Source organism: Diabrotica undecimpunctata, chromosome 1, assembly GCF_040954645.1.
Source record: "Diabrotica undecimpunctata isolate CICGRU chromosome 1, icDiaUnde3, whole genome shotgun sequence".
Classification (NCBI taxonomy): domain Eukaryota; kingdom Metazoa; phylum Arthropoda; class Insecta; order Coleoptera; family Chrysomelidae; genus Diabrotica; species Diabrotica undecimpunctata.
In genome coordinates this window covers 39,656,410-39,681,193 of record NC_092803.1, presented here as the reverse complement: position 1 = coordinate 39,681,193, position 24,784 = coordinate 39,656,410, and the positions used below count along the sequence as shown (strand labels likewise).

Sequence of the window (24,784 nt, the reverse complement as noted above, 5' to 3'; positions counted from 1 at the left end):
TATTATAATATATAACATACTGAACACCTTCCCCTTTTCTCTTTCTCGTCCAATGTATGCAGAGTTGTTAAAGTGTTTTCAGAAGTTGTTTGTGGCATTAAAAAACTTGGAACAATCTGTTCACGGCACTCAGTAATTGAGAGATGTTTGCCGGTAACAGATTTGTAGAGAACTAAGGAGTTCACAAGTGCGGTATTTGTTAGTAATTTCAATATTGTTAGTAATAATTAGTAAGCCAATTTACGATACCACTTTATACTTCGTCGAACAGGGGAATTATATGCAGCCTTTTGATCTGACACATCAATAAAAGATTTTGCAGAATTATAGTCAACAATGGTCGATGGTTTGGGAACAGGTCCACGTTTTGTTTGAACATCTATCATCAAAGAAATATCCTTGGTCGTTAAAAACAAAACGTTCCGTTTATCTTTCCATTTTCCGATAACAACTTTTGTATTACTCTGTAGATATTTCATATCACCTCTTTTTAATTTTGCATCTACTACCGCTTTTGGATTATGTTTCCTATTGGCATGTAATGTTCCGACTAAATGGGTCTTCCTATTATTTAAATCATGGGCCAAGTCAACACTTGTATAAAAATTATCAGTATATAAAGTTCTGCCTGTATTTAGAAGCGGTTGCATAGGTTCCATCACCACTCTGGATGCTAACGACTTTTCAGATGGTTGCATCTCTTTTCCACCATACACTTTTACAGCATACATATATTCATCTGCGATGCATAGTTTAAACAATTTGACTTCATACTTGTGTCTTTCTCCAGGAATGTATTGCAAAAAACTAAGTCTACCACGAAATGGCACCATAGTTTCGTCAATACATAACGATTCTCTAGGAGTGTATGTTTTCAACTTTTCATTTAGTATTTGTACAAGAGGAGAAATTTTGTAGAGTCTGTTTCCAGGTGGGCAGCTCTCGTTATCTGAAATGTGAAAGAAGTGTAATATTTTTTCAAATCGACTTCTACTTATTTTACTCATTTTAGAAACTTCATTCTTGTAAAGTAAATTGTTACTCCAGTAATCTCTGAGTTCGGGTTTTCTATCTAACTGCATCCAAATAATGAGTGCAAAAAATCAAAGCAATTCTTCTCTATCAATTGGTCTCCAGTTACTCATAAGCGGATGTTTCGTTATTGATTCCTTTACAATACCAGCTATTATTGTTTGTTTCGGCCTATTTATTAGTTTCAGTAACCAACAAATCTTGCACTTGACCGTTGATAACCAGTAGGTAGAAATCGATTGGTTTGTGGTCTGTAAGTTTTGCAATTTCCTCCTGGTTTATTCCTGAAGTGTCAACAACAGCTTCCAGGCTAACATTTACAGCTTCAGCTTTTTCTACAAAGCAAAAAAAAAAAAGTAAACTACCAACAGAAATTGTGCATTCCTAAATAACTTACCTATTCTTCTTGTATCAGGCTTCTTTTGGTTAGAACTAGGACCTGCAGTAAATTCTTTGCAATGTTGTGTTTGTTTGCAAATTTTAGCTTTTTTCTACGGGACTCATTCACTACTGCATGAGTCTGCAGAACCATCAGTAACATTTTCATTGTACACTGGATCGGCATAGGAATCATAAAACGTAGTTTCAGGCATACTGATATCACTAAAAAGTAACTACTAGCGAAATTGACAATTCAGAAGATTACCAGCCTCAAGAAGATTCTAACTCGGATTCTAGTAATGAAGCAGCCAATGACTCCAGTAATAAAGACAGAAATCATCAAAAAAGGAAAGTGGTCAAAGGACAAAACAGATACATAAATAAGAAGTTAAGAATGAACGGACAAAAATATTTAGGATTTAGGAAAACCAGAAAGTGGTAAACTTTTTTTGCATCTTTTGGGGGTCCCAAAATTGATATTCTCTGCAAAATTCAGCTTGTTTCTATGATTTTAGGGGTCAACTCTCTGACGACTGGACTAACACTGGATGTTGTTAGTTGTTTTTGTTTTACAACATTTGATCACGCGCTTAAAATTATCGACTTCTTCAGTCGGCGCCATCTTCTATTTTTTGAAGGCCAACTGTTTTAGTATCTCCATCATCTCCGTCTTTCATTTTGACTCACTCCTTTATTGTCGTTCTATCTACCTTTCTACTTCTTTTAAGGACCCTTTTTTCACCCTGTTCTCTTGCCTTCATCTGTCAGTTCGTCGGACGGAATGTTTACTTTTGTTCCTCCTGTACTTATCGCCTCTCAGTCCTATAGCATTTTTCGGGAATTTTAATAATTCGACAAAGTCTGGTTGATCAGCTCTTTCGTCTTGCGAATCCTGTATTTCTTCCTGTCCCTTAGCTTGTGCTTTCGTTGACACCAATAAGCTTCTTTCTGTGTGTTTGATTAGTCGTTTTAGTTTTTTTAATGTGATTTCAATTTGTGATAAGGCATTTGCTGTAACGGTTTCAGCTCCTTTCACGTATTAAATTGTGAAGTTGTATTCTTCCAGGTTTAGTCTAAATTTGGTTAGTATAATAAATTCTTTTTTTAGGAGGTAATGTCTTCATTTAGAGATACTTCAAACTATCTCTGACAATTCCTTTACTATTAAACATATAAATTATTTAAGTATATGAACAAATTTTTGTTCACTTGTTTTTCTTCTATTGTCAAAAAAATCTTTCCCAATTCTCTTGCTTCTCCATTGTAACCGATTACTCGGTTTTTCGTTTCGATCTCGAAACGTTTTATATTTTTTAAAACAATCCTATTCATAATTGGTAAAACTCTATTAGTTAAATGAGTTTAAAGTATTGTCTGTGATATGCTTCAGAAATATTTCAAGATAAAAATCTCTTGAAAAAATATTTTTTTGTGTAGATACATAACACTTTTATTCATTAACCTACAAAGAAAAAGTTTATATGATTTATTGTGAATAAAGGAGTTATACAGATATGAAAGTAAGTTATTCCCTATTAAACATATTATTATTCTGTATAAAACATTTTTAACACTAGTCTAAACTAGCACGATTTCCTTGACTTTTTGGTCGTGGGGTTGTTCTGATTTTGCTCTAAAACCTCTTCATAGAACCATCTATAGTCGGGATCAATAAATTTAAGTTTATCTCTTAAATTTGATATTTTCTCAGTTGTAAGATCCCCGCAACGGGGCTGCTGTCTTAATGTAATATATTCAGGTTCAACTTGAGATGTACCTTTCTTATGTAGATCCACTTCCAAATATGGAGTGGACGGATCTAAACAGGTTTTATAAAAATAATGCCAACTTTTTCTACTCGAACGTTATCCCGTAGATTAACTTTTTCGTAAATTGTATTTGTCACTCTCTTCATTAAATGACTTGTCTTTAGTGCTTGCAGAAGTGATGATTCCACGGTATTGGTCTGGTGTAAAAGTATTTTGATGCTTCCGAAGCACTTTCTCAATTCGACCATAGTCTCGATCAGAATCGAGATAACTGTGTCCTACTTAGGGATGCTTATATTTAATTATTTTGAAATTAAATATCGGTACAAGCAGGTAATGAAAAAGTTTTTGTTTTGGCCTGCACATGAATCCGACCATATTATCAAATGGTCAATTTCAGAATTTTCTTCTTTTAATAATTTGCAAAACCGCAACAGACAACTTCCAACTTCATTAGTGCCTCTATTAGCAATATTCTCTGTCCATGTGAAAAAATAGGATTTGTGTCCTGAATGTTTCCTGCAATTGATACCGAAGTTGAACATCCACATTTGCCTCAAGTAAAAAGCCTTTGATGTAGACAACTTCGGCAATGGCATGGTCTGTTGGAGATCCATTGTTATATAGCATATGTTTTTTGGAACAAATGGTACCTGCCTATCAAATTGTTGGGACTTATAAGCAAATTTCCAGTTTTTGTGCTCTAACGAGTTCTGTCCAGCGTCACATACACTACAAGTATCGCTTCTCGGATAGCCAAAAGATAAATTGAACTTAGTAGAAAAATGTGTCTGTAGAAAATAGCTTTAATCATATTATGCATTATCCAAGTTCTGTTTGTTCTTTACAGTCTTATTATACAGTTCGTACAGTTTATTTACATTGAGCAGAGGAGAAAGGTATTTCATGTAGGCATTTTTGATTCTTGAATAATGCAAATTTTCAGCTGGAACCTTTTGTATATGTCTTTCAATACAGTTGACCACATCATCACTTATTTTGTGCGGACGATTTTCATGACGTCCTTGTTGATCAGGTGACGGTATAGATTGGCCAAGCTTTAATGAATTTTCTAGTCTTTCAACTTTTTTTCGGCCGATTCCATATAGAGAGCAAAAGGCAGTTTTACACACTGTTATTACCTTTTTATTGTGTGTTATCCCATATTTGAAGATGTAATTTTTTGATGATCTTGTATTAGAACGATGACGAGCTACTGGTTGCATTGTAATACTTTTAAACAGTAAAGTTTTTTTAGCGTTCCTACCCAAAGCATAAAATTTTCTGAAAAACATTTCTCTATCCTCTATATTGAACTTGTTCGTACATTTTCAGACGACACTACTCTGTACAAAGTACTCCAAGCTTGATTTCTTTCCTTTTTATTACTTTTCCTGTTTGCGAAATATATTCTTGACCCATTTGCCTTAGTTTTGCAGCTTTTGTTCGTTTCCACTCCCCTGAATTACGTGGTCGCTTTTTGGATACTTTTGGTTTTAGTGTAAACAACTTTGTTTGTAAAAAAGTCTGCTCTATACCATTAGCAGTGACGTGTCGTATATTTTGTTTATTAACCTCCTCGATATTTTCTTTATTTACCAGTATTTTCCGAGTAACTCTGCCTGGGGTAGGGTGAGGAACGGGTGGATTGAGTAGCTCGGAAATCACCTTACTGCAACCGGTCCCAAGCCCGGATAAAAGAGGAGGGTTGAGCGGAAGGTTAACTACCCACCCTCGGAAAAAGAAACTAGTTATGAAAACTGCAACTTTGCCTCGGAACCGGACAGATAAACACAAAAACCGACAAATGCAATGTAAAAGGACTATGAATATCTGAACTTGGAATGTCCAAAGTTGGTACAGACCTGGAGCAACTGGAAAACATAGGAATGGATATAACACCAGTCCAAGAAATAAGATGGCCAGACGATGGAAATATAAAAATAAGTAAATCCACCATCTTCTTCAGCGGTAACAAAAACGGAAGACATGAATTTGGAACGGGCTTTGTGATTAGAGAATATACTAAATTTCAAATCTAAACGAAAGGATATGCTACATACGAATGAAGGGAGAACGATACATTTCGATTATCTTTGCGCATGCACCAACGTAATAGAAAGATGAAGATATCAAGGATGACTTCTACGATGCCCTAGAAAGAGAGATAGATACGATGCCCAAACAAGATATGCGCATACTCTGCGGGGACTTTAATGCTAAAATAAGCAAAGAGCCTAGCCTATACCCCACAATAGGTAAACACAGCCTCCACAATATATCCAACGACAATGGCTTAAGACTCACAGAAACTGCAGCAGCTAATAATATGCTAATAAAGTCAACCATGTTTCCGCATAAAGACATCCATAAGCAAACCTGGGTCTCAAACGACCATATTACGCGCAACCAAATTGACCACATCATTATAGATGCCCGTCATGGGAACAATATTATAGACGTAAGAAGCCTGAGAGGAATAGACGGAGACACAGATCATTACTTAGTCAGAGCAAAAGTCAAATCCAGAATATCTAGCCACAAATACAATAAAACAACAATAAACCCACAATGGAACATGGACGAAATGTACAATACAGAGAAACAACAAAACTATAGAGAACAACTTGAACAAATCTTGAACTCTGAAAGAGAATATACTGATATAGAACAGCTATGGGAAACGACTGCCGAAATAATGACCAAGACAGCGGACAAGATCTTTGGAAGGAGTAGGCAGAAGAGGGCAAAAACATGGTATGACGAGGAATGTCGGAAATAGCTGAAAAAAAACAAACAGTAAGGAAGACTTGGATACAACTGCAAACAGACCAAAGTAAAAAGGAATATGACGACTGCCGAAAAGAAACAAGAAAAATAGTACGCACAAAGAAAAGAAACTATGAACAACAAAAATATGAAACTATGGAGAGAGACCGGCCCAAACCAGTCTCCAGAGAATTCTATAAAGCAATTTCCTCTGAGAAAAGAGGACATAGAACCAATTCCATCCATACCATGAGAGACAATTAAGGCCGTATGATAATCGACGGTAAAGAAGTAACTGAAGAATGGAAAGAGTATTTTAGGGACCTTCTAAACATCATACAGGAAGAACAGCACAAAGAAGAGATCTATATCACAGCGGGCATGCCCGTTAAAAATCCTTCCATTGAGTAAACCCAAAAGGCCTTAAATAAGCTGAAAAATCACAAAGCGCCGGGTACGGACGATATACCAGCAGAACTTCTGAAATATGGGGGAGACGCACTACATCGCCAAATCCACCAGCTAATAACGCACATATGGTTAGAAGAAAGGATACCAGCACGATGGAAGGAAAACATAATAGTGTCCATCCACAAAAAAGGAGACAAAACGAAATGCGCGAATTATAGAATTTCACTCCTAAACACGGCATATAAAACCCTCTCAAACATCATTCTTAGTAGACTAATTCCTAATGCTGAAAATGTCCTAGGCGAATATCAAGCCGGTTTTAGGGCAAACAGATCAACAATAGATCAACTATTCACGCTGAGACAACTTCTAGAAAAGGGTTGGGAGTATAACAGACCCATACACAATCTTTTCATAGACTTTCGACAGGCATATGATAGCGTAGAAAGAAGCCAAGTATGGAATGCCATGGCGGAGCTCTCAATACCAAAGAAACTCATTCGGATGACCAAAGTCTGTATGGAGGGTGGAATATCTAAAGTACGTGTAAATAATAAACTGTCTGACAGCTTTGAAATCAACAGTGGACTCGAAACAGGGTGATGCGTTATCTCCACTACTTTTTAACCTTGTATTAGAGAGAAAGCCATGAGGTCGGCCGAAATAAAAACAGAATTGCTATCGGTTTAAGGTCCCAAGCTATTACTCGCATATGCAGATGACATAGATCTCGTTGGAGACTCCATCCTATCCACGAAAGACATCTTCAACATAGTGGAAGGAGCAACAAGTGAAGTAGGGCTGAAGATTAATGAAGAGAAGACGAAATATATGTGTATAAATAGAACGACACGAAGAGACAGAATAGGACAAAATGTGACGATCAACACCTTCAATTTTGAAAGAGTACAACGTTTTAAGTATCTGGGGGCCGTAATCACAGCTGACAACGATGTTACTGAAGAAATAAAAGACAGAATCCAATCTGCAAACCGCTGTCTATTCGCACTGGATAAGCTCATAAAATCAAAAAATCTTACAAAAAGTTCAAAGATCAAAATCTATAAATCCATCGTCAGACCTGTAATAACATACGAATGCGAAACGTGGACCATGACCAAAGCAAACGAAGAAAAGCTCAGACGCTTTGAACGAAAAATACTTAAAAAAATTTTCGGACCTCGCCATGACATCACCACAAACCGGTATAAGATCAGAACCAATATCGAATTAAAAGCACTCTACAATGACGCCGATATTGTCCAAGAAATTAAATCACAGCGACTAAGATGGGCAGGCCACGTGCACAGACTGCATAACGATAGACTTGTAAAACTGGTATGGGAAGAGATTCCCACAGGCAAAAGACCACTCGACGTCCCAGAATGCGATGGAGAGATAACATCCAAGCAAATCTCCGGAAAATGAACATTTCATTTGACCCTAGGTTGATGGAAGACCGAACAAATTGGAAAAAAGTTGTACAGTCAGCCAAGACCCACCCAGGGTTGTAGCGCTACATGATGATGATGAGTATTTTCCGAGTCATCAGAATCGTTTTCATCGCTGCATGGAGAATACTCACTAATGGACGTAACATCTTGAAAACTTTCGTTTATATTACTGGATGATGTAGCAGCTTCTGGAAAACTATCGTTTCTATTATCTGCAAATAAAAAAGGTCTCAATACCAATGTAAATATCAACTGTAATATTAACATAGAATCTTTGAAAATATAATATTCACTGTTAGTGAAACATCATTATAACATACTTACGAATAGTTACAAAAGTTGACTTTTGTTCTTCTAATATTTTAGACATGCGTTTAATTCTGGATCTCACAATAAAATGTTAGTTATTTTTTATCAAAACACTTATTTATTTAATGGTATAGACAACATGAAAGCACTGATTATTAGTTAAACACAATAAACATAACCTCAAAATTTTGACATTACACCAGCTGTGAACAAGAAACTTCCTCATTTTTACGGGATAAAGGTGTCAAGTCCTAAAAATGTGACATAACACCTCTATTCTCAAAATCTAGTAGAAGTTATCTGATATGACACCTTTATCACTCAAATATCTTTTTAACCTTAACATTTTTAAAAATTGAGTCGAATTTAAAAGTTGCATATATGCCAGGAAAAAATAGCACTATCTCATTTTTTCACAAAATGTGACATGACACCTTTATCCACTTATGTCTTCAATTATTCCATTGACTTATAAAAAAATGTCATAATTGAAAATACCTCTTGCAATTTTAATTCGTCCGAGAGATGCTGTATTGTCGTGCTGGAGCCGCAAGACCATCGGCGAGTGGAATTCTAGAACCACCCAAGCACTATCCCCTTAGCAGCCTGCTGCTCGACGTAGGTTTCACACCTTGCGGTCGAATCATCTCTAATTATTAAAATAGCTTAAGATCCTTGTTATGATATTTGCCTATGTTGATAATTTCCTTCTTACCTTACACATATTGCAATTGAGAATATTAAGGATAAATCCATAATTGTGTAATACAATTAATAATTAAATTACATAAAAAAATTAATAATAGCGTAATCCACATCGAGTTAGAATCTAGATCCACATCGAGTTAAAATGTCAGATTCTAATTCGATATTACTATGGTCCAGTCATATACGTTACCTAATAAGCAAATGCGAGAAAGGTTTTAATTTACTTAAGTGTATAACAAATGCTGAGTATTCCATGGGTACAAAGAGTTACTAATGTTGAGGTACTTCGTCGAATGTGTAAACAAAAAGAATTAGTAAGAACAATCAAAGAGAGGAAATTCAATACTTGAGTCATGTGTTGAGAGGCGAAAGATACGAATTACTTCAAGTTATACCGGAAGGAAAAGTACAGGGCAAAAGATCAGTAGGAAGACGCCAGAACTCGTGGCTGAAAGACCTTAGGAGATGGTTCGACCGCTCATCCACAGTAATCTTCGCTCATCGTTCATCGCTGATCATCACGCCCATCATTGACTACGGATCTTCAAGTAATACTAACCTTAAAAAAATGGATAGAGTTCAATATAAATGTCTTAGAACTTGCATCGGTAGGATGATATCCTCGCCAGTGAATGCAATACTGGCAGAATGTAATGAATTTACGCCGTCAGTTATTATCGCAAAAATATTTGTTAAAACTAAAAGCCCGGAAGTTAAACATGATCAACACATTAAGTCATATTGTAAAAGAAGACTTAACAAACCAGTATTGGGAACTAAAAAATTCTTCCGCGCTCGCAGAAGCATTTACTGAGACCAATGGAGTCCAAAATTTGTTTGGTAGTAATAAATTACAATACATGTACACCATACCTTTTAAATCTTTAATAAAAACACAGAATTATAATTCCCAAGTATATTGAATCACATCCTACTGCAAATCCTCATCCTCACAAATCCATACTAGGTGATTTCTATAACAAAACTCTTATATTTACAGATGGATCTAAGACGAAGGAAGGTGTTGATTGTGGTGAATTTATCCAAAATACAAACCAATTATTGATATATAAGTTACCACCTTTTTGTAGTATTTATACTGCCGAGCTTTTGGCCATTATAAAAGGTGTTACCTGAACCTGGTTAACATCCAATAACATACTCGAAGGAGTAATATTAACAGATTCTAAATCTGCATTAGACCGTATAAAAAATACAACATTTGAAGGAATGGTGTCCTATGTTATGTTGTTTAAAAAACATGATTGCAAATTTAAATTTAACATTTATTTGGGTTAGAAGCCATATACCAGGGAATGAAAAAGCTGATACTCTAGCTAAGGAAGCAATGCAGAATGGAGTCTTTTGCAATATTTATACAGTAAGGGATATATTTAACTCAATAAAAAATAAAATAAGGTTGAAATGGTAACAACAATGGGAGAATATTATTGAAAACTCGCAAAATACATATTTCCAGATACACCCCACTTTACCACTACCACCCCAATACATATTGAATTACCCGACTACCAAATTCTTCTCGGCAAGTGTTTTTCGCTTAAAAACCAATCATGGTCGATTCCCGTCGAATTTATTTAAGCTTGGAATATTACCATCCTGCAGTTGTGATATAAGTTCTTACGGAGATCTTAACCATATTTTCTTTGGATACAACAAATATTTAGAATAATCTAATAAATTAATTCAAACTCTTATTGAAATGAAGCATTTGCTTCCATTAAGTATATCACACATTTTGGCAACTGCTAATAGAGAAACCTTAGAATTGCTAATAAATTTTATTAAAGATTTTGGCCGTATTAATTTAAATGGCAGCTCACTGTTTTTTATTTTAAATATGCCACAATTTTCCTTTACAATAAGTTTAATTTAACATTTTGATTTCCACTTCGGAAATCGTTTTATATAAATAAAATTTATTAATGTTTCGTATTTTAAGTACGATTTCCGAATTGGAAATCTAAATATCAAAATAAGCTTATTTTAAAGTCACATAGTGCCTTATTCCCAATAAAAATAATAAACTGCATTATGACGCCACAATAAAAAAGCTTCTTACAAAATTATTTCGTAACGTTGAGTTGTCAAAGTAAGGACACTGTAGTAAAGAGAAAGTTGAGTCGTTGACGTTTTTCTTAAACAAGTAACTAGTTGAAAAACTAATTAAATTATTCAACTAGTTGATTGTTTAACAGTAGTTTCAAATAAGCGAGTACATAAACAAACATGCTTTCTTGAATCAAAGAAAAAAATACTGAAATACTTTAAATGGTCTTTCAAATTTGCTGTAGTTGGTTTATAACTAAGTTTTTCTTTGCAAATATTGCCAGTGATGCCATAAAATACTAACATTTTTACGCGCAGACATGTTAAACACACAAACAATTAATAAAGTAAATATTCAGTACGCACAGAATAAATTCACATTTACGTTAGATAAATCACAAACTCCAAATAAAAATTATGTTTGCTGAATAAGAATAATACAAAACATGAATTAGGGACTCCCATGTGTTAATATTTCAAATCAAAATAATCGATCATTGCAAAATTCAGAAAGTCGAGCATAAAAGCTGCGTCTTCTACAAATGTGCATTTTTTGAAAATACAATTATTACGCTTTTACTAGTTAAATAATTTTAACTAAGAAAAATACTTCTTAATTGAATATTTACAATAAATAAATACTTTAACGAACTATCAATAAAGATTTGAAATCGAAAATGTAGATCAATCGAAAATCGAAACTCATTCATCAATTAGAATACCTACATAGTTATTTTATTTTCAACGTCAACCGATCGCCCGAGTGTCCACCGTCCCGAAAGAGTCGGGATGTTATTTTTAGTTTTGAAGTAGTCTCTCAGATCCACTAATTGTCCTTGTCGACGTGAAGTGTTCGTTGTTCGTCTGTTTACGTCTACACAAAACGTAGTTTTTTTGAATCAACCATCAACTAGTTGGCTTCTCAGGGAGAAACCGTAGATTCGTTAACGACAAATAAACGGTTGAATAAAACAGTTCGGTGATTCAACACTCATCTCTACAGAACAGAGCTAGTTCTGTGATATGCCATGCTTATAATCACGGTTTATAGTGGGTTGTTCTTTCATAAAAGATAATAAATAAAGACAAAGACAGTCAGTACTAGTAAAGCATTAGGAAGGAGCAGGTGTGTTATATTCAATTTAAGTAAACTGGACGAAAAATTATGTCTTTTAATTAAAAATAAGATATTTGGTATTTTCCAAATAATATCTTTAAAACCATATTTTCGTTTAGATTTTTGGAGGTAGTGGGTGTGAAAATAAAAATTAGTTCTATAAAAATTAAACAAAAAAAGACAAAATTAGTATAAAATTTGTTCTATAAAAATTTTATCAATTAGAAATTCTAAACCAAATTCTTAGGTAATTAAATGTTCAAATAGACCACCAAATTGTAACGAACAGTAATCAAATCTGTTATACTATATATCTCATGGCGTTGAGTTCATCTGCCGATATGTTTAGGCTAAGTTGGATTATCTTTTCCTTCAGTTCCTCCAAGTTGGTGGTTCGCTCGAACTCATGCCTGTACAATTTTGTTTTTAGCATCCCCCAAAAATAAAAATCTAGAGGAGCTAAGTCGGGTGACCGAGGGGGCTATTTTACTGTACCGTCTGTACTAATGACACGTTCAGCAAAAATTAACGCTAAATAGTCTCTAACGACTTTTTCATTATGTACAGGACAGCCGTTTTGTTGAAACCAAATTTCGTTGAAATTAATTTAAAGACGTTGATGTGCAGGAATCAGGAATAATTTGATTTTGCAGTAATTGGAGATATTCGACTGCTTTTAAATTGCCTTCAATGAAAAAAGGACCAATAATATGGTCTCCCAAAATTCCAGTCCAAAAATTCAATTTTTGTGGATACTGCGTACGCACAGACACGCTCAAATGCTTATTCTCCTGAGACCAATAACGTACAACGGGTAGATTATGTTTCTTGGGAATTGTGAAGGAGGACTCATCTGTAAACAAAATATTTTTTTAAAAATTATTATTTGCATGGCATCTCTCCATCATAATTTCACAAAATTGCATCCGTTTGAATTTATCATCAGGAAATATTTCTTGAGTTGTCTGTACTTTATAACAATGGTAGTTGTTTCTTTTTAAAATATTCCTCACTGTTTTTGTATTAAAATCAACTTCATCGGCAATTTGTTTACTTGAACACGGTGTCGTTTCAGCCAATGCACAAACTTAAATTTCTCTAATTTCTCGTTCCTGAGAAATTTTCTTTTCGCGAGGTTGGTCTGATAGGCAGCATTTTTTACATCTGCCATTAGTACAGCCAAACTTTTCAAATTGATGAATGGCTAATACAGTTTTTTCTATAGGTATTGGCCTATTTTCAAAAGCCATAATAAATAGATTGATAGTTTCTTTTACTGAATTGCCCCGAAAGTATCATTTTATTATTTGTACCCGTTCTAACAGTCGGCATATTTAATTTTTATCTTCACACTTACAAAGTTACCTCCGAAAAGAAAACATAGCATAACTGTCGGCCTGACTCGTATACAATTTACCATTCAAGCGAAGGGAATGGTGATGTTGCCAAAATTATCTTGTTTTATTCAAAATTGGTTTACAATTTCGTCAATTAAACATGCGAATCTGTGCATTTTTCATGGATTTAAGAAATTTTGTACCAGTATTTGTGTCAATTAATGTTTCATTTTTAATATCATCATCCAGTTTTGAATGACAATATAACCGCACCACTGATCGCCAATATTTTAACAATGTTTTAATTCAATTATGTAATAAAGCAACCCTGCCGCAATTTCTTACGTATAAGCTGGATCGGAAATAATCGTCTGGCGTCCACTAATTTGCGTGTATAAATAATGTGGACGGGAGACCAAGGGGAAATATGAAAATATGATTTTATATCTGTGTTAGATATCCTGTTAAATTCTACCATACCGACCATAAACTTTTACCTATACTGTATATGTATGTGCAAATATAAGAAATAAATGATCGGATTATCCGTGCCACGTCCGGTCCCGTGGACTACGAATAATTGGGGTTCTACTGTATTTCTATTAATTTATTACTTTTTTTTCAGATTGCGAACTGAGATAAACTGTGTTTAAAGGATAATGGAAGAAAAAAAGAAAGACGTCGATGTGCATTATGTTGGAAAATACGGAAGTCTGGAAGACATACATAAATTAGTAAATGCAGGGACAACATATATAAATGGGATAGATGTGACGTGTTTTTCTTCTTTATATCAGGCTGTAGCCCAGGGCTATACTGGAATTGTGAGGTATTTGCTGAAAAATGGAACATATCGAGATATATATGAAGGATATAAGTTAACGTATTTAACTGCAGGAGAGGGTTACTTGGATATACTTAAGTTATTAGTTAGTTATTACGGAGTGAACTGTTTAAATTACAGCAAAGACCACCCGATTCACTTAGCTGCTGCCAATGGAAAAGTCTTAATTGTAGAATATTTATTAGAAAATGGTACCGAAATAAATATCATTGATAAGAGAGGTCGAACTCCATTGCACAAAGCCACACAAAGTTCTCACCAAAACACAGTGGAATTTTTATTAAAGAACAAAGCCGACATTGATCCAAATGACGAATATGGTTGCACGCCCCTACACTATGCAGTTATTGAAGATAACCTTCCCATTGTAGATTTATTAGTTGAAAGTGGGGCTGACGTAAATTTTAAGGATCGAAATAAACGATCTCCTTTAGATTACGCTACTGAAAATAATTGTTTAGAAACACTAAGACTGCTCTTTAAGAGGGGAGCCAATTTTAACTTTAAAGGAAAATTTCGTTGTTACCAAACACTACTCATTGCATCCCAACGCGGTCTATTGAGTGTGATCATGGAGTTCGTCAGGAGAGGAGTAGATATAAATGTACACTCAACAAAGGGTCATACGCTGCTACACGCCGCTTGCCAATTTGGCCAAATCGAAGTCGTCCGATATTTGCTACAAAACGGTGCAAAGGTTAATAGTAAATCACAACCGAATGACACTACTCCAATATACTTTGCAGTGAAACACTGTCACCCAGAAATTATCAACTTGCTTATTTCCTACGGGGCTTTGTTAGAAAACCCATGTAAAAATGAAACTGTTTTGTCTTTGGTATGCAAACAATTTAATAATGGAAATTATTCAACGGAAATACGCTGTCTTAAAATAATTATTCAGTACTGGTTATTGCTCAGTAGAACTCCAGTAGTTCCCTCAGATTTAAATTTCAAATTTTTCCCCCACTTTTACACAAAATGCCAAGAAGAAATATTGTTAATGAAATTTGTCTTGATAGGCCGTAGTAGTATTTCAATATATAAATTTTTACGCAACTCATATCAGAGTGGCACTAGGCTGGTCCAATAGCTACAAAACGAAGATATATATCGAGGAATGAATATCGTGTGCAAATACCTGAAAACCTGTGAAATATATAGCGATGTATGTAGAACGGGTAAATCGTTATATGAAAAAGGTATGCAGAGAAGATGTTTGCTTAATGAATCTGATGTATATTTCAAAACAGTTTCACCGTTTTTGCCACCAGAATGTCGGTGGAAAATATTTAGTTACCTAAGCAATACCGATCTTAAGAACGTTATACGGTCATTTAAAGAAAATTTAAAACATACTGAACATTCCTGAAATATGAGTACATGGCCTACTATTTCTTTTTTAAACCAAGAACAGTTTCCCCCTCAGTAAACCTGTTTCTTTCTCCTTGTATAACATGTCCTAAACAGTGTAAGTGCCAATTTATTCCATTTTTTTATTTAGTCTGCTTGCAACATCGTCAAACTGTAAAGCTCGAAGCAGAAAGTAAAAGCGATTCTTTTTTCTTCTCGTGCCTTATGAATTGCAGATGTTGACTTATCAATATGGCTATTCGTATCTTGGCGACTTATCTAAATAGTTGGATATATGTAACGGAGGCCATACACGTTAGGGTTTGCATGATGGTTTTAACCTTGCATGCATAACCGACAGGCAAGCTCTAGCGTGTATGTGATAAAACTGTACAGTTATCGATGCATGTACATGCAAACGAGCAAATATGAAAATTCATATTTTATGCCGCTCGGTTTTGCTTGCCTGCGAGCATACCCTTGCCTCCTATGGCGAGCTTGCCTGCCATAGTTCTCATAGCATCACATGTTTCAGGTATTATTCGGCCCAAAGCCTGAGGTGATATAATAGCAGAATATTTGAGACACTCGTATGTTCTTCCTTTTGCAAAAAATTTTAATGTTACTGCTAGTCTCTCATGTGCTGATATTGCTTTTCTCATAACAGTATCTTGTCTTTGTATTAACGGAGTAATCAAAGATAATAGTTTTAAATAAAGTTTTTCATCAATTCGTAAATAATTTTTGTAATCTGTTGGTTTAAATCTCAATTCATTTATTCAATTTACGTAGGAGAAATGTTTTCTTTTTAATAACCAGCGTTTAGACCATTCAGTGCGATCTCCTTTTTTTCTTTTCTGAAGAATAAGTCTTAAGCCAAGTACGCAGCGGCGGATCCAAGGGGGGGTCACGGGGGTCATGACCACCCCCAAAACAAAATTAAATATCAATCAAATAATCCTAAAAAAAATAATTTAAAACCCATCAACCCTATAAGCAGGAAGTCAAGAGTTAAAATGATTCAAACTCATTTTTTCTAGGGGTAAGTGTAAAATTATACGGAAGCCTTTTTAAATTGCTCTTTAAAAAAATCAACAATTCTAAATACAGTAATACCTCGACTAAGACGTCCACGAATTCAGAGTTACGCGATTTTCAAATTTTGTCAATTCACCATTTGAGTGCCAAAGATAGTTCGATTATCGATGAGATATAATTACCGTCCACACATTATTGCTCATTCAATGTACATGACATGACTTTTCGCACGAAATCCGCACATTTTTATTTTCTATTAGGTATTTCTTATCTTCAGTTTTGTCTACGAATTGGTTGTTTGTAATTTGAATATGTATTATAATTGTTGAGACTGTGTGCTACATTTTATAATTTATCTATAATAAATATCAAAGTGAATATTGTTGTTGCATTAGCTTTGTCTGATACGTTAGTGAATACAAATAAAGGAACTGGGGGCTGCTGTTCAAGGTATTTGTAAAACTGTGAAACAGTAGTTTGTCTTAGTGATGTTTTAGGTACAACTGTATCACTTATTCGTCTTCTTCAGTCACCAAAATTAGATTTTAAGTAGGCTACTGAGGCCATAGAGGACACTAAATGCATTCTTCAAAATAAAAGATCAAATGCTGAATCTGTTTTTAGCTAACTTTACTCAGAAGTAAACAAATAGCTGAACAACTAGACATTGAACTGAAGATGCCTCGTATAGTTTCTCGTCAAATCTGTCGTCAAAACCAATCAGCTAACTCTTGCGAAGAATATTTCCGAAGATCTATTTATTTACCCCTTTTAGACAATATCTTAACTGATTTAGAAGAACTACTTTCACCGAAAGTTATAAATCTATTTAATATTCGAGTTGTTTTACCTAAAACTGATAACACACCAGAAGATAAAGTTGCATTAAAAAAATTGTTGACACCTTCCAGGATATTATTGGACCAACTACTTACTGCATATTCCATAGTAGAACAAGAGTTTTCACTGTGGATTCAAAAGTTGAAAAGAGTCGTACAAAATAATGGAAAACTTCCTGATTGTATTTTAGAAGTATTAGAAAACTGCGATATTCATATGTATTCAAATACCAGAATATTTCTGCAAATATTAATTACACTGCCAGTCAGTGCAGCAACAACAGAGCGTTCTACGCTTAAGCCTCTAAAGACTTGGCTTAGAAATAGAACTTCTGCGGAAAGGTTAACTGGTTTAGCACTCATCAATGTGCATCCTGAAATTTCTCTAGATGTTGATGCAATCATAGAGCGATTTGCTAAATCGGATAGGCGAAAAGAATACATTTTTATAAAATTATATAATATTTACTTATCTTATTCTTAAACTTTTATTTGCCACTCGTTGTCGGCTGTTGCTGTTAATTCGTGAGAAAAATTTGAATACCGAGTACAAAAATATTTTACTCACTTATAGCCTATTATGCCTAATTATAGAAATAACTATTCCTGAATTATATTATGTTTTTTGTTGAATAAGTCAATTTAAATAAAATGCTGTTTACACTTATTCTTAAGGTTTCTTCTTCATTACAGAAGGGTGGCTATAACTACAGCAAATTGCTCTCTATCTTGAGCTGTTCTTAGTGTCGAATGTGTGTACGTGCCTGTCCAGTCTCTTACATTCTTCAGCCAGGAGCATTTTTTTCTTTTTGGACCTCTTTTTCCTTCTACTTTCCCTTCCATTATGAGTCGTAGAAAGTTATATTTTTCTTCTCTGTAAATATGTCCTAGATAACTCGTTTTTCTGTTGTTTACAATATTTAGGAGTTCTCTCTCAGTCCTCATGCTTCTCAGCACCTCGTTATTGGTCACGTGCTCTGTCCACGAAATCTTCAGCATTCTTCGAAAAACACACATTTCAAAGGCTTCTATACGCCTCATACTTGTAATTCCGAGAGTCCATGTTTCCACTCCGTATAGCAATAAGGAATAAATGAATGTTTTTACAAATTGATATCGGATATCCAACGATAAGATAGAGTTTATTAGGAATGTTAAATACATTAATTAATGGTTACACTTACATTGAGTTATTGCATTTCAATTACTTAACTTTGGTTTATACTTATTTATCCTTGGTTTGTTCTTGATTTTGTAGCTATAGGATAGGTGGGTTTAAAATAACTAGTTTAAATTGACAGTCCTTGATTTTTCAGTATTTATATTTTAATAACTTTCCTTTGGTTTAATAGTCTTGTACACTTGATTTTACTGTCATAGAGTATGTGGGTTTAAATTATTATTTTTTGTTTAAGTTTAAGATCCCTTAATGTTGTACCCTTCTTTGCACCCGTAGGGTATTTGGGTTTTAATAACTTTTCATTTGTTTAATATATCGCTTAAAATAATTATTGAGAAAATGGTTCCCTTACATGAGGCACAAATTATATCAATCGTAAAGGTACAAACATCTTAATTCTATATCAAAATCACCCTCAAGACCCATGACCCCCCCCCCCTGACAAAAATTTTTTCTAGATCCGCCATTGCAAGTACGGCTATCACATCGTTGTCGTCCATTGTAGTTTGGTAGGTATATACTGCACAAAGAACCGTAGGCGTCCCGCACACACCGTCACGTAGCTTAACAGAAGAGTTAATGGCAAAACTGTGCATGCAAACCCTAACGTGTATGTGTAATATGGAACTCGGTTTATACCTGTCGGTTATGCATGCAAGTTTAAAACCATCATGCAAACCCTAACGTGGATGACCTCCATTAGGCCGAACCACTCGCGTAAATTTTGCATCCAAGAGTTTCTTCTTCTACCCGTACCCCTCTTTCTATTCACTTTTTTCCGGGAGAATGAGTTACTTTTGGCTATGTTTACTGTCTCATAACATGACCGAAGTATTCTAGTTTTTTTTTCAATTTAAACGCAATTTCCTGTTGTTTACTTATTCTGTTCAGTACTTCTCGGTTCGTTACATGGTATGTCCAGGGTATTTGAAGAATTCTCCTGTATATCTATATTTCGAAGGCCGAGAGATTTTTTCATTAATTGTCCTGTCAGGGTTCATGCTTCCACCCCATATAGTAGAACTTGGAATATGTAACATTTGATAATTCGGATTTTTAATGGTAGTGAAGTGTCCCTGCTGTAAATATTGCTTGAAATAAGATTGATCTGACTTTTTCAATCCTAGACCCTATCTCCGTTCTCTTGTTCCATTCATTGTGAACAGTTATTCGCATGTATGTAAACTTCCCTACATGTTCTACATGTGTCTCATTGAATGTTACGATTTTCATCCGATGTTCTATTTTCCTAATTACCATCCGTTCTTGAGGCATTTAGTTTTAATCTGTAGTTTTCAGATACTTGTAGTAGATTCTGTAGGTTTTCAAAACTGCTTGCTATATTGGCAGTATCAATTAGTAGTACAATTCTTTGGCATATATAATCTGAAAAACTCTGATGGGTTCCTCCGTGACGTTTAAATCAGCCAAGATACTACTCGTAACTTTAAAAAACCTGCATTATATCTGTACCATCTGTGAAAAATCGAAAAATCAAAAATATAAACTTTTCAGTATGGCCATTTTAAATATTTTAATAGTTTTGAAGAATAAAAAATTTAAGTTTAATTTCGTTTTTATAGAAATCGGTGGGTACATAATTAGGAGCTGTGAGTATATCACTTACGCTTAAAAAAATCTAACTTACCCATTTATTCACGCCTGTGTTCTGTGTTCCTATTGAGTTACCGACTTAATAAATTTCAGGGCAAAAAATTAAGCAGTTTTTTATACTTTATTTTTTCTAATCAACTTTACTTGGAAAGGAAAACTAAAAAACTACTGATTATCTGCATCAAATTCTTCCAAGCGGCAAAAGATCAAGTAGGTCTTTCTTTTTCGCCGAATTGGCAGAAGCTTGTCTGTGATATGGGACAATATGCTTGGTATAACGTGTTTTCCTCTTCTTCGGAAATTTACAGATTTAAAAGGATTGAAGACGTGTAAACTATGTTTATATTTCACTATTCCAATATTACTATTATATTGGAACCACTGCACTGGCTGCCACAGGAACTTTTCTCCATCGGTGTTAACTTTTTTAACGATTAATGCTCCTTTTCGTAGACTGCTGAAATCCAAGAATTCTTATTTCATTACCACTACTTTGAATGGTTTCTTCTTTTTGCAGGATCTTACCAGCTGATACCAGTCATTAGGGTGATTGATCTTAATGTGTGTTCTCTTCGTTTCTTTCTCTATAAGAGCATAATCCGTATCATAATCCATGTGAGTATGCTCACTGACCAAAAACTTGTGATTTATAACTTTGAGATTTGGTAATTTTGTGAAAGCGAAAGTGAACATGAAAGCGACTTTCTGGTTCTTATTTGGCCTCCGCAAGTACCTGATTAGAAAGTTACCTCTTGCATATCATGATGTTTCTATAAAAGGCGGTAAAAACAAGAAGCTATCTGATTATCACCTCTTCCAGCAGTTGATTCGTCCCACATGAAACATGTAACTTCATTTGTTGCTAAATCGTGAACAGTAAGGTTAAACGTTCACATTTGTCGCTGTGTTCTATGTTAAAAAGGGGGTTGGAAGGCACTGGTAAAGATCAAAAGTGTATGCTATTTTTTTATCCTCCCTATCCACCTGTTTTGCCTTGTAAGCATTGTCTGCGAGCTGATGGTGTTTATCTCTCTCTTGTCTCAAATTCTCTTTCTCCTCTCCTTCCTCAAGAACTTTTAATTTTGTTTCGAAAATATCACATTTAGAACAAGTATCCTGTTTAGGTTTTTTAAATGCGACTACCTAATAGTCGTTAAAATACCGGCTCGCATACAAAAAACCAGCATATATGTGTTTGATAGATTTGAAGAAAGCGTTTGATAGAGTGAAAATTCGGGACGCGATACATTTATTATATGAAAAGGGAATATCACTGAATTTAGTAAAAACCATTGAGAATATATATAAAAATAACATAGCTATGGTAAGATGTAAAAGAAAACTATCGCAACCTATCAAATATGAAACTGGCATTAGACAAGGAGATTCGCCGAGCCCATTAATATTTAATCCGATAATGGATGAAATCATAAAGAAAGTTAAAAAAAAGAAGAGGATATAGAATGGGAGAAAAGGAAATAAGGATAATATGCTACGCCGACGACGCCATAATAACAGCCGAAAATGAAGATGACCTACAAAGCTTAATTAAAGAATTCGAAGATACGGCGCTCATATACAACATGAAGATCTCAACAGAGAAAACTTAAACGATATTGATATCAGCGGAACCGAGACGATGTAAACTAGTCGTAAATAACAAAATAATAGAACAAATGATGGAAACTGTGTTATAAGTTAAAGAATAAGAGGTCATAGAAAAATGGAGTAGTGTCATAGGTGCCTTAAGATCTCCGCATTACATTTACTACTATACACAAGTCGAACGTATATTTTTATATTATAACAGAATAATGACTAAGTTCTTGTGAGTTGCGTAGACGAAAGGCGCCTAATTTCGGATAGCTTTTTGTTTTTGTTTATAGATTTTGAACAACGGTATATTTTGACGTGTTATTGCTCAAGGAGAAAGTTCATACATGGTAAATTGAAACAATATAAACAATTAAGATGTTTGTTAGGAAAGGATAGCATAAGATAAACATTGAAAAAAAATGTGCAAATTAGACGCATTAAAAATTGTTTGCCTAATTTCGGACACCCTGGTTCTTAATTTCTGATAGTAATTTAAGCAGAAACAAAAAATGCAAACATTAGGAACATAAACTTCATTTATTTATATTATAAAGAAAAATTAGATCAACATTTATTTTTCCAAAAAAAATCGCATATATGCGTCTTCCTTTTAGAACTATTGGTACAATCCTCATGAGCACATCATTGACAAGACTGACACTTGATCCACTCTTCTCTCTTGGTATCATCCGAAAAAAATCCACAGCAAAACATACATTTTGCATCATCATCACTAGCATTCATGTCAGAGTCGTCATCTAGAATAATAGAAACCTCTTTAGAGTCGCTCGACGAGTCCGAGTCTCGAACTTTATGTCTGACTTGAATGTAACTTTGCCCTTATTTTTAGACTGTCTTGCACTTTTTTCCAATCTTTTGTTCTTTTAATTACTATTTAAATGGGAATAAGCCACAATTAAAGGTTAAAACACGTTTATTGACGTTTCAATTTCCACTTCGGAAATCGTTCTCAAAATACAAACATTAGTGAATGTTTGTATTTTGAGAACATTTCCGAAGTGGAAATTGAAACGTCAATAAACGTATTTTAACCTTTAATTGTGGCTTATTCCCATTTAAATAGTAATTAATTTAAAATGCCACAAGAAAATAGCTTCAGAACAATATTTTGTCCTTTTGTATGTCTCCTTTCTTCTTTTATGCTAATTTCGAGTTCGTTCTTACATGGCGTGCTGGTGATCACATAGCTTGAACCTTGCCTTCCTTTCTTATTACCCAGATCTACATTTTCTGATGTTCCACTACATGATGGAAATGGACTGATCTTTTCAGGTCTGTCTGAGAAACACTGTCTATTTGGAAGATAAATACCCGACTTTCGGAACCCGGTTACCGCTATCTCAGTATTTGCGCATTTTAGATACGCATAAGCTCCAAACGTAAAACCGGGTCCAGACTACGTAACAAAACATGTTAATAACAAAGTTTTGTAATTTGTTACAGAATTTTAAATAAAAAAGTTTTAAAGCACAGTGTTGTACATTTTTCTGGTTATATAGCATGTTTTATGTTATCCAACAGTTGCCGGTAAACATCAAAGATCTACACTTAAAAACATGTTATTGAAACATTTCTCTGGCATAATACGCGAGCAGAAACCGTCGGAGTCATATTAAGCCGTGTTCATTCTTGAGTGATTTTGCTAAATTTTTCCTTGCTCTGTTTACGTGGGGTTATTTGTTATTTACGCGATGGAATGGTCGAAAAAACTGACTACTCATTTAATTGAGCTATTTCGTGAACAACGAGTTTTATGGGATCCTACATTTATGGATTTTAAAAACCGAAATAAAAAACACGATGCATGGACTGAAGTAGCCGCAGAAGTGAAAGCAGATACAAGTGAAGTTGAAAAAAAATGCGCATGATGATTGGGCAATTTCAGCGAGAAATGAAGAAAGGAAAATGTGGCGATGAAGCTGATGCTCATTATAAAACAAAGTGTCTTTTTTTAATATGCTTTTATTTTTAAAAGATAAAAATGTGGCACGGCATTCTACTGAAGCTGGTCTCTCTCTCTCTCTCTCTCTCTCTCTCTCTCTCTCTCTCTCTCTCTCTCTCTCTTTCAAGCGATATACTGACCCACCGGACACTAGGAATATCAATGCACCTGAGGTAAGCACACTTTAAATTACTAACGAATTTACATTTTGTAAATATTGAATTTGAATAGCCCAGATATCAGTTTTACCAACTTTTTTTTTGTTTTATATTTTTTAGTGCCTTATTGCAAATATTTCTTTTCCCCTTCTTTCTCTTTGATTTTGACGTGTCCCATGTCCTTTTTTTTGTTATGATCTTATGAAATAAAGCATTATTTATTAAATTTGAAATTAAAAATTATTCTGTCACGGCACTTTTCGGTCTTCACTGATAAAGAACAATGAAAATTCCTTCCGTACTTTTTTGCCTAGCACAATAGGTTTCCTAGGAATCCTTAAGTCATAGCCAAGTACCATTTGACTCACGTTCGACTTTCCATGTACCAGGTATTAGTTCTCTCGTGAGCGTATCCTCTGAATCAACAGTTCCTGATGGACAGTAGGATAAAGTCGATAACAACTTGCTAAAACTACCTTTTCTGCCTTTGTAGGCTCAAGAAGCATTGATTTTCTAAACACCCTGAATACAGCTGATAGAATTCCAAATGTATTTTCGACTACACGTCTTGCTCCGCTGTGTCTGTAATTATAAATCCGAGCCGGTGACTCCTTCTGTTGGGTGCCTGGGAAGGGTGTCATCATATGCGCCTGCAAATAAAATGTCTCATCACCAAGAAACACAAAAGGTGAAGGTGATGTTCTTCCTGGTAAAACTTTCAGTGATGAGAGATTTAAGGAAGAGGTTTCAAGTAACTGTTTAAATGTTGTATTAGCAAATACTCCGCCATCAGATAAACGATCTTGGCAATCTAGATTTACAAATTTAAAGAAATAGTTAGC

General features: G+C 34.5%; 2 protein-coding genes across 2 annotated transcripts in view; both read left to right on the top strand.

Annotated features, from left to right (window-relative positions):
* Positions 1-23,314, top strand: part of LOC140448249 (uncharacterized) — a 25,636-nt gene extending 2,322 nt beyond the window's left edge. The window contains exon 2 of the mRNA XM_072541355.1: positions 13,983-23,314. Within this exon, the coding sequence (XP_072397456.1) occupies positions 14,017-15,294 (1,278 nt within the window). The 5' untranslated portion in view covers positions 13,983-14,016 and the 3' untranslated portion in view covers positions 15,295-23,314. The remainder of the gene's footprint in view (positions 1-13,982) is intronic.
* LOC140440974 (uncharacterized) lies at positions 5,359-5,964 on the top strand. The gene has a single exon (XM_072531376.1). The coding sequence runs from the start codon at positions 5,359-5,361 to the stop codon at positions 5,962-5,964; it is 606 nt and encodes a 201-aa protein (XP_072387477.1).
* Positions 23,315-24,784: the final 1,470 nt, after the last annotated feature.

Bases quoted from the DNA above. Each gene is read 5' to 3' on its own strand.
- LOC140440974 (XM_072531376.1), top strand. From the start codon at position 5,359: ATGCCCAAACAAGATATGCGCATACTCTGCGGGGACTTTAATGCTAAA.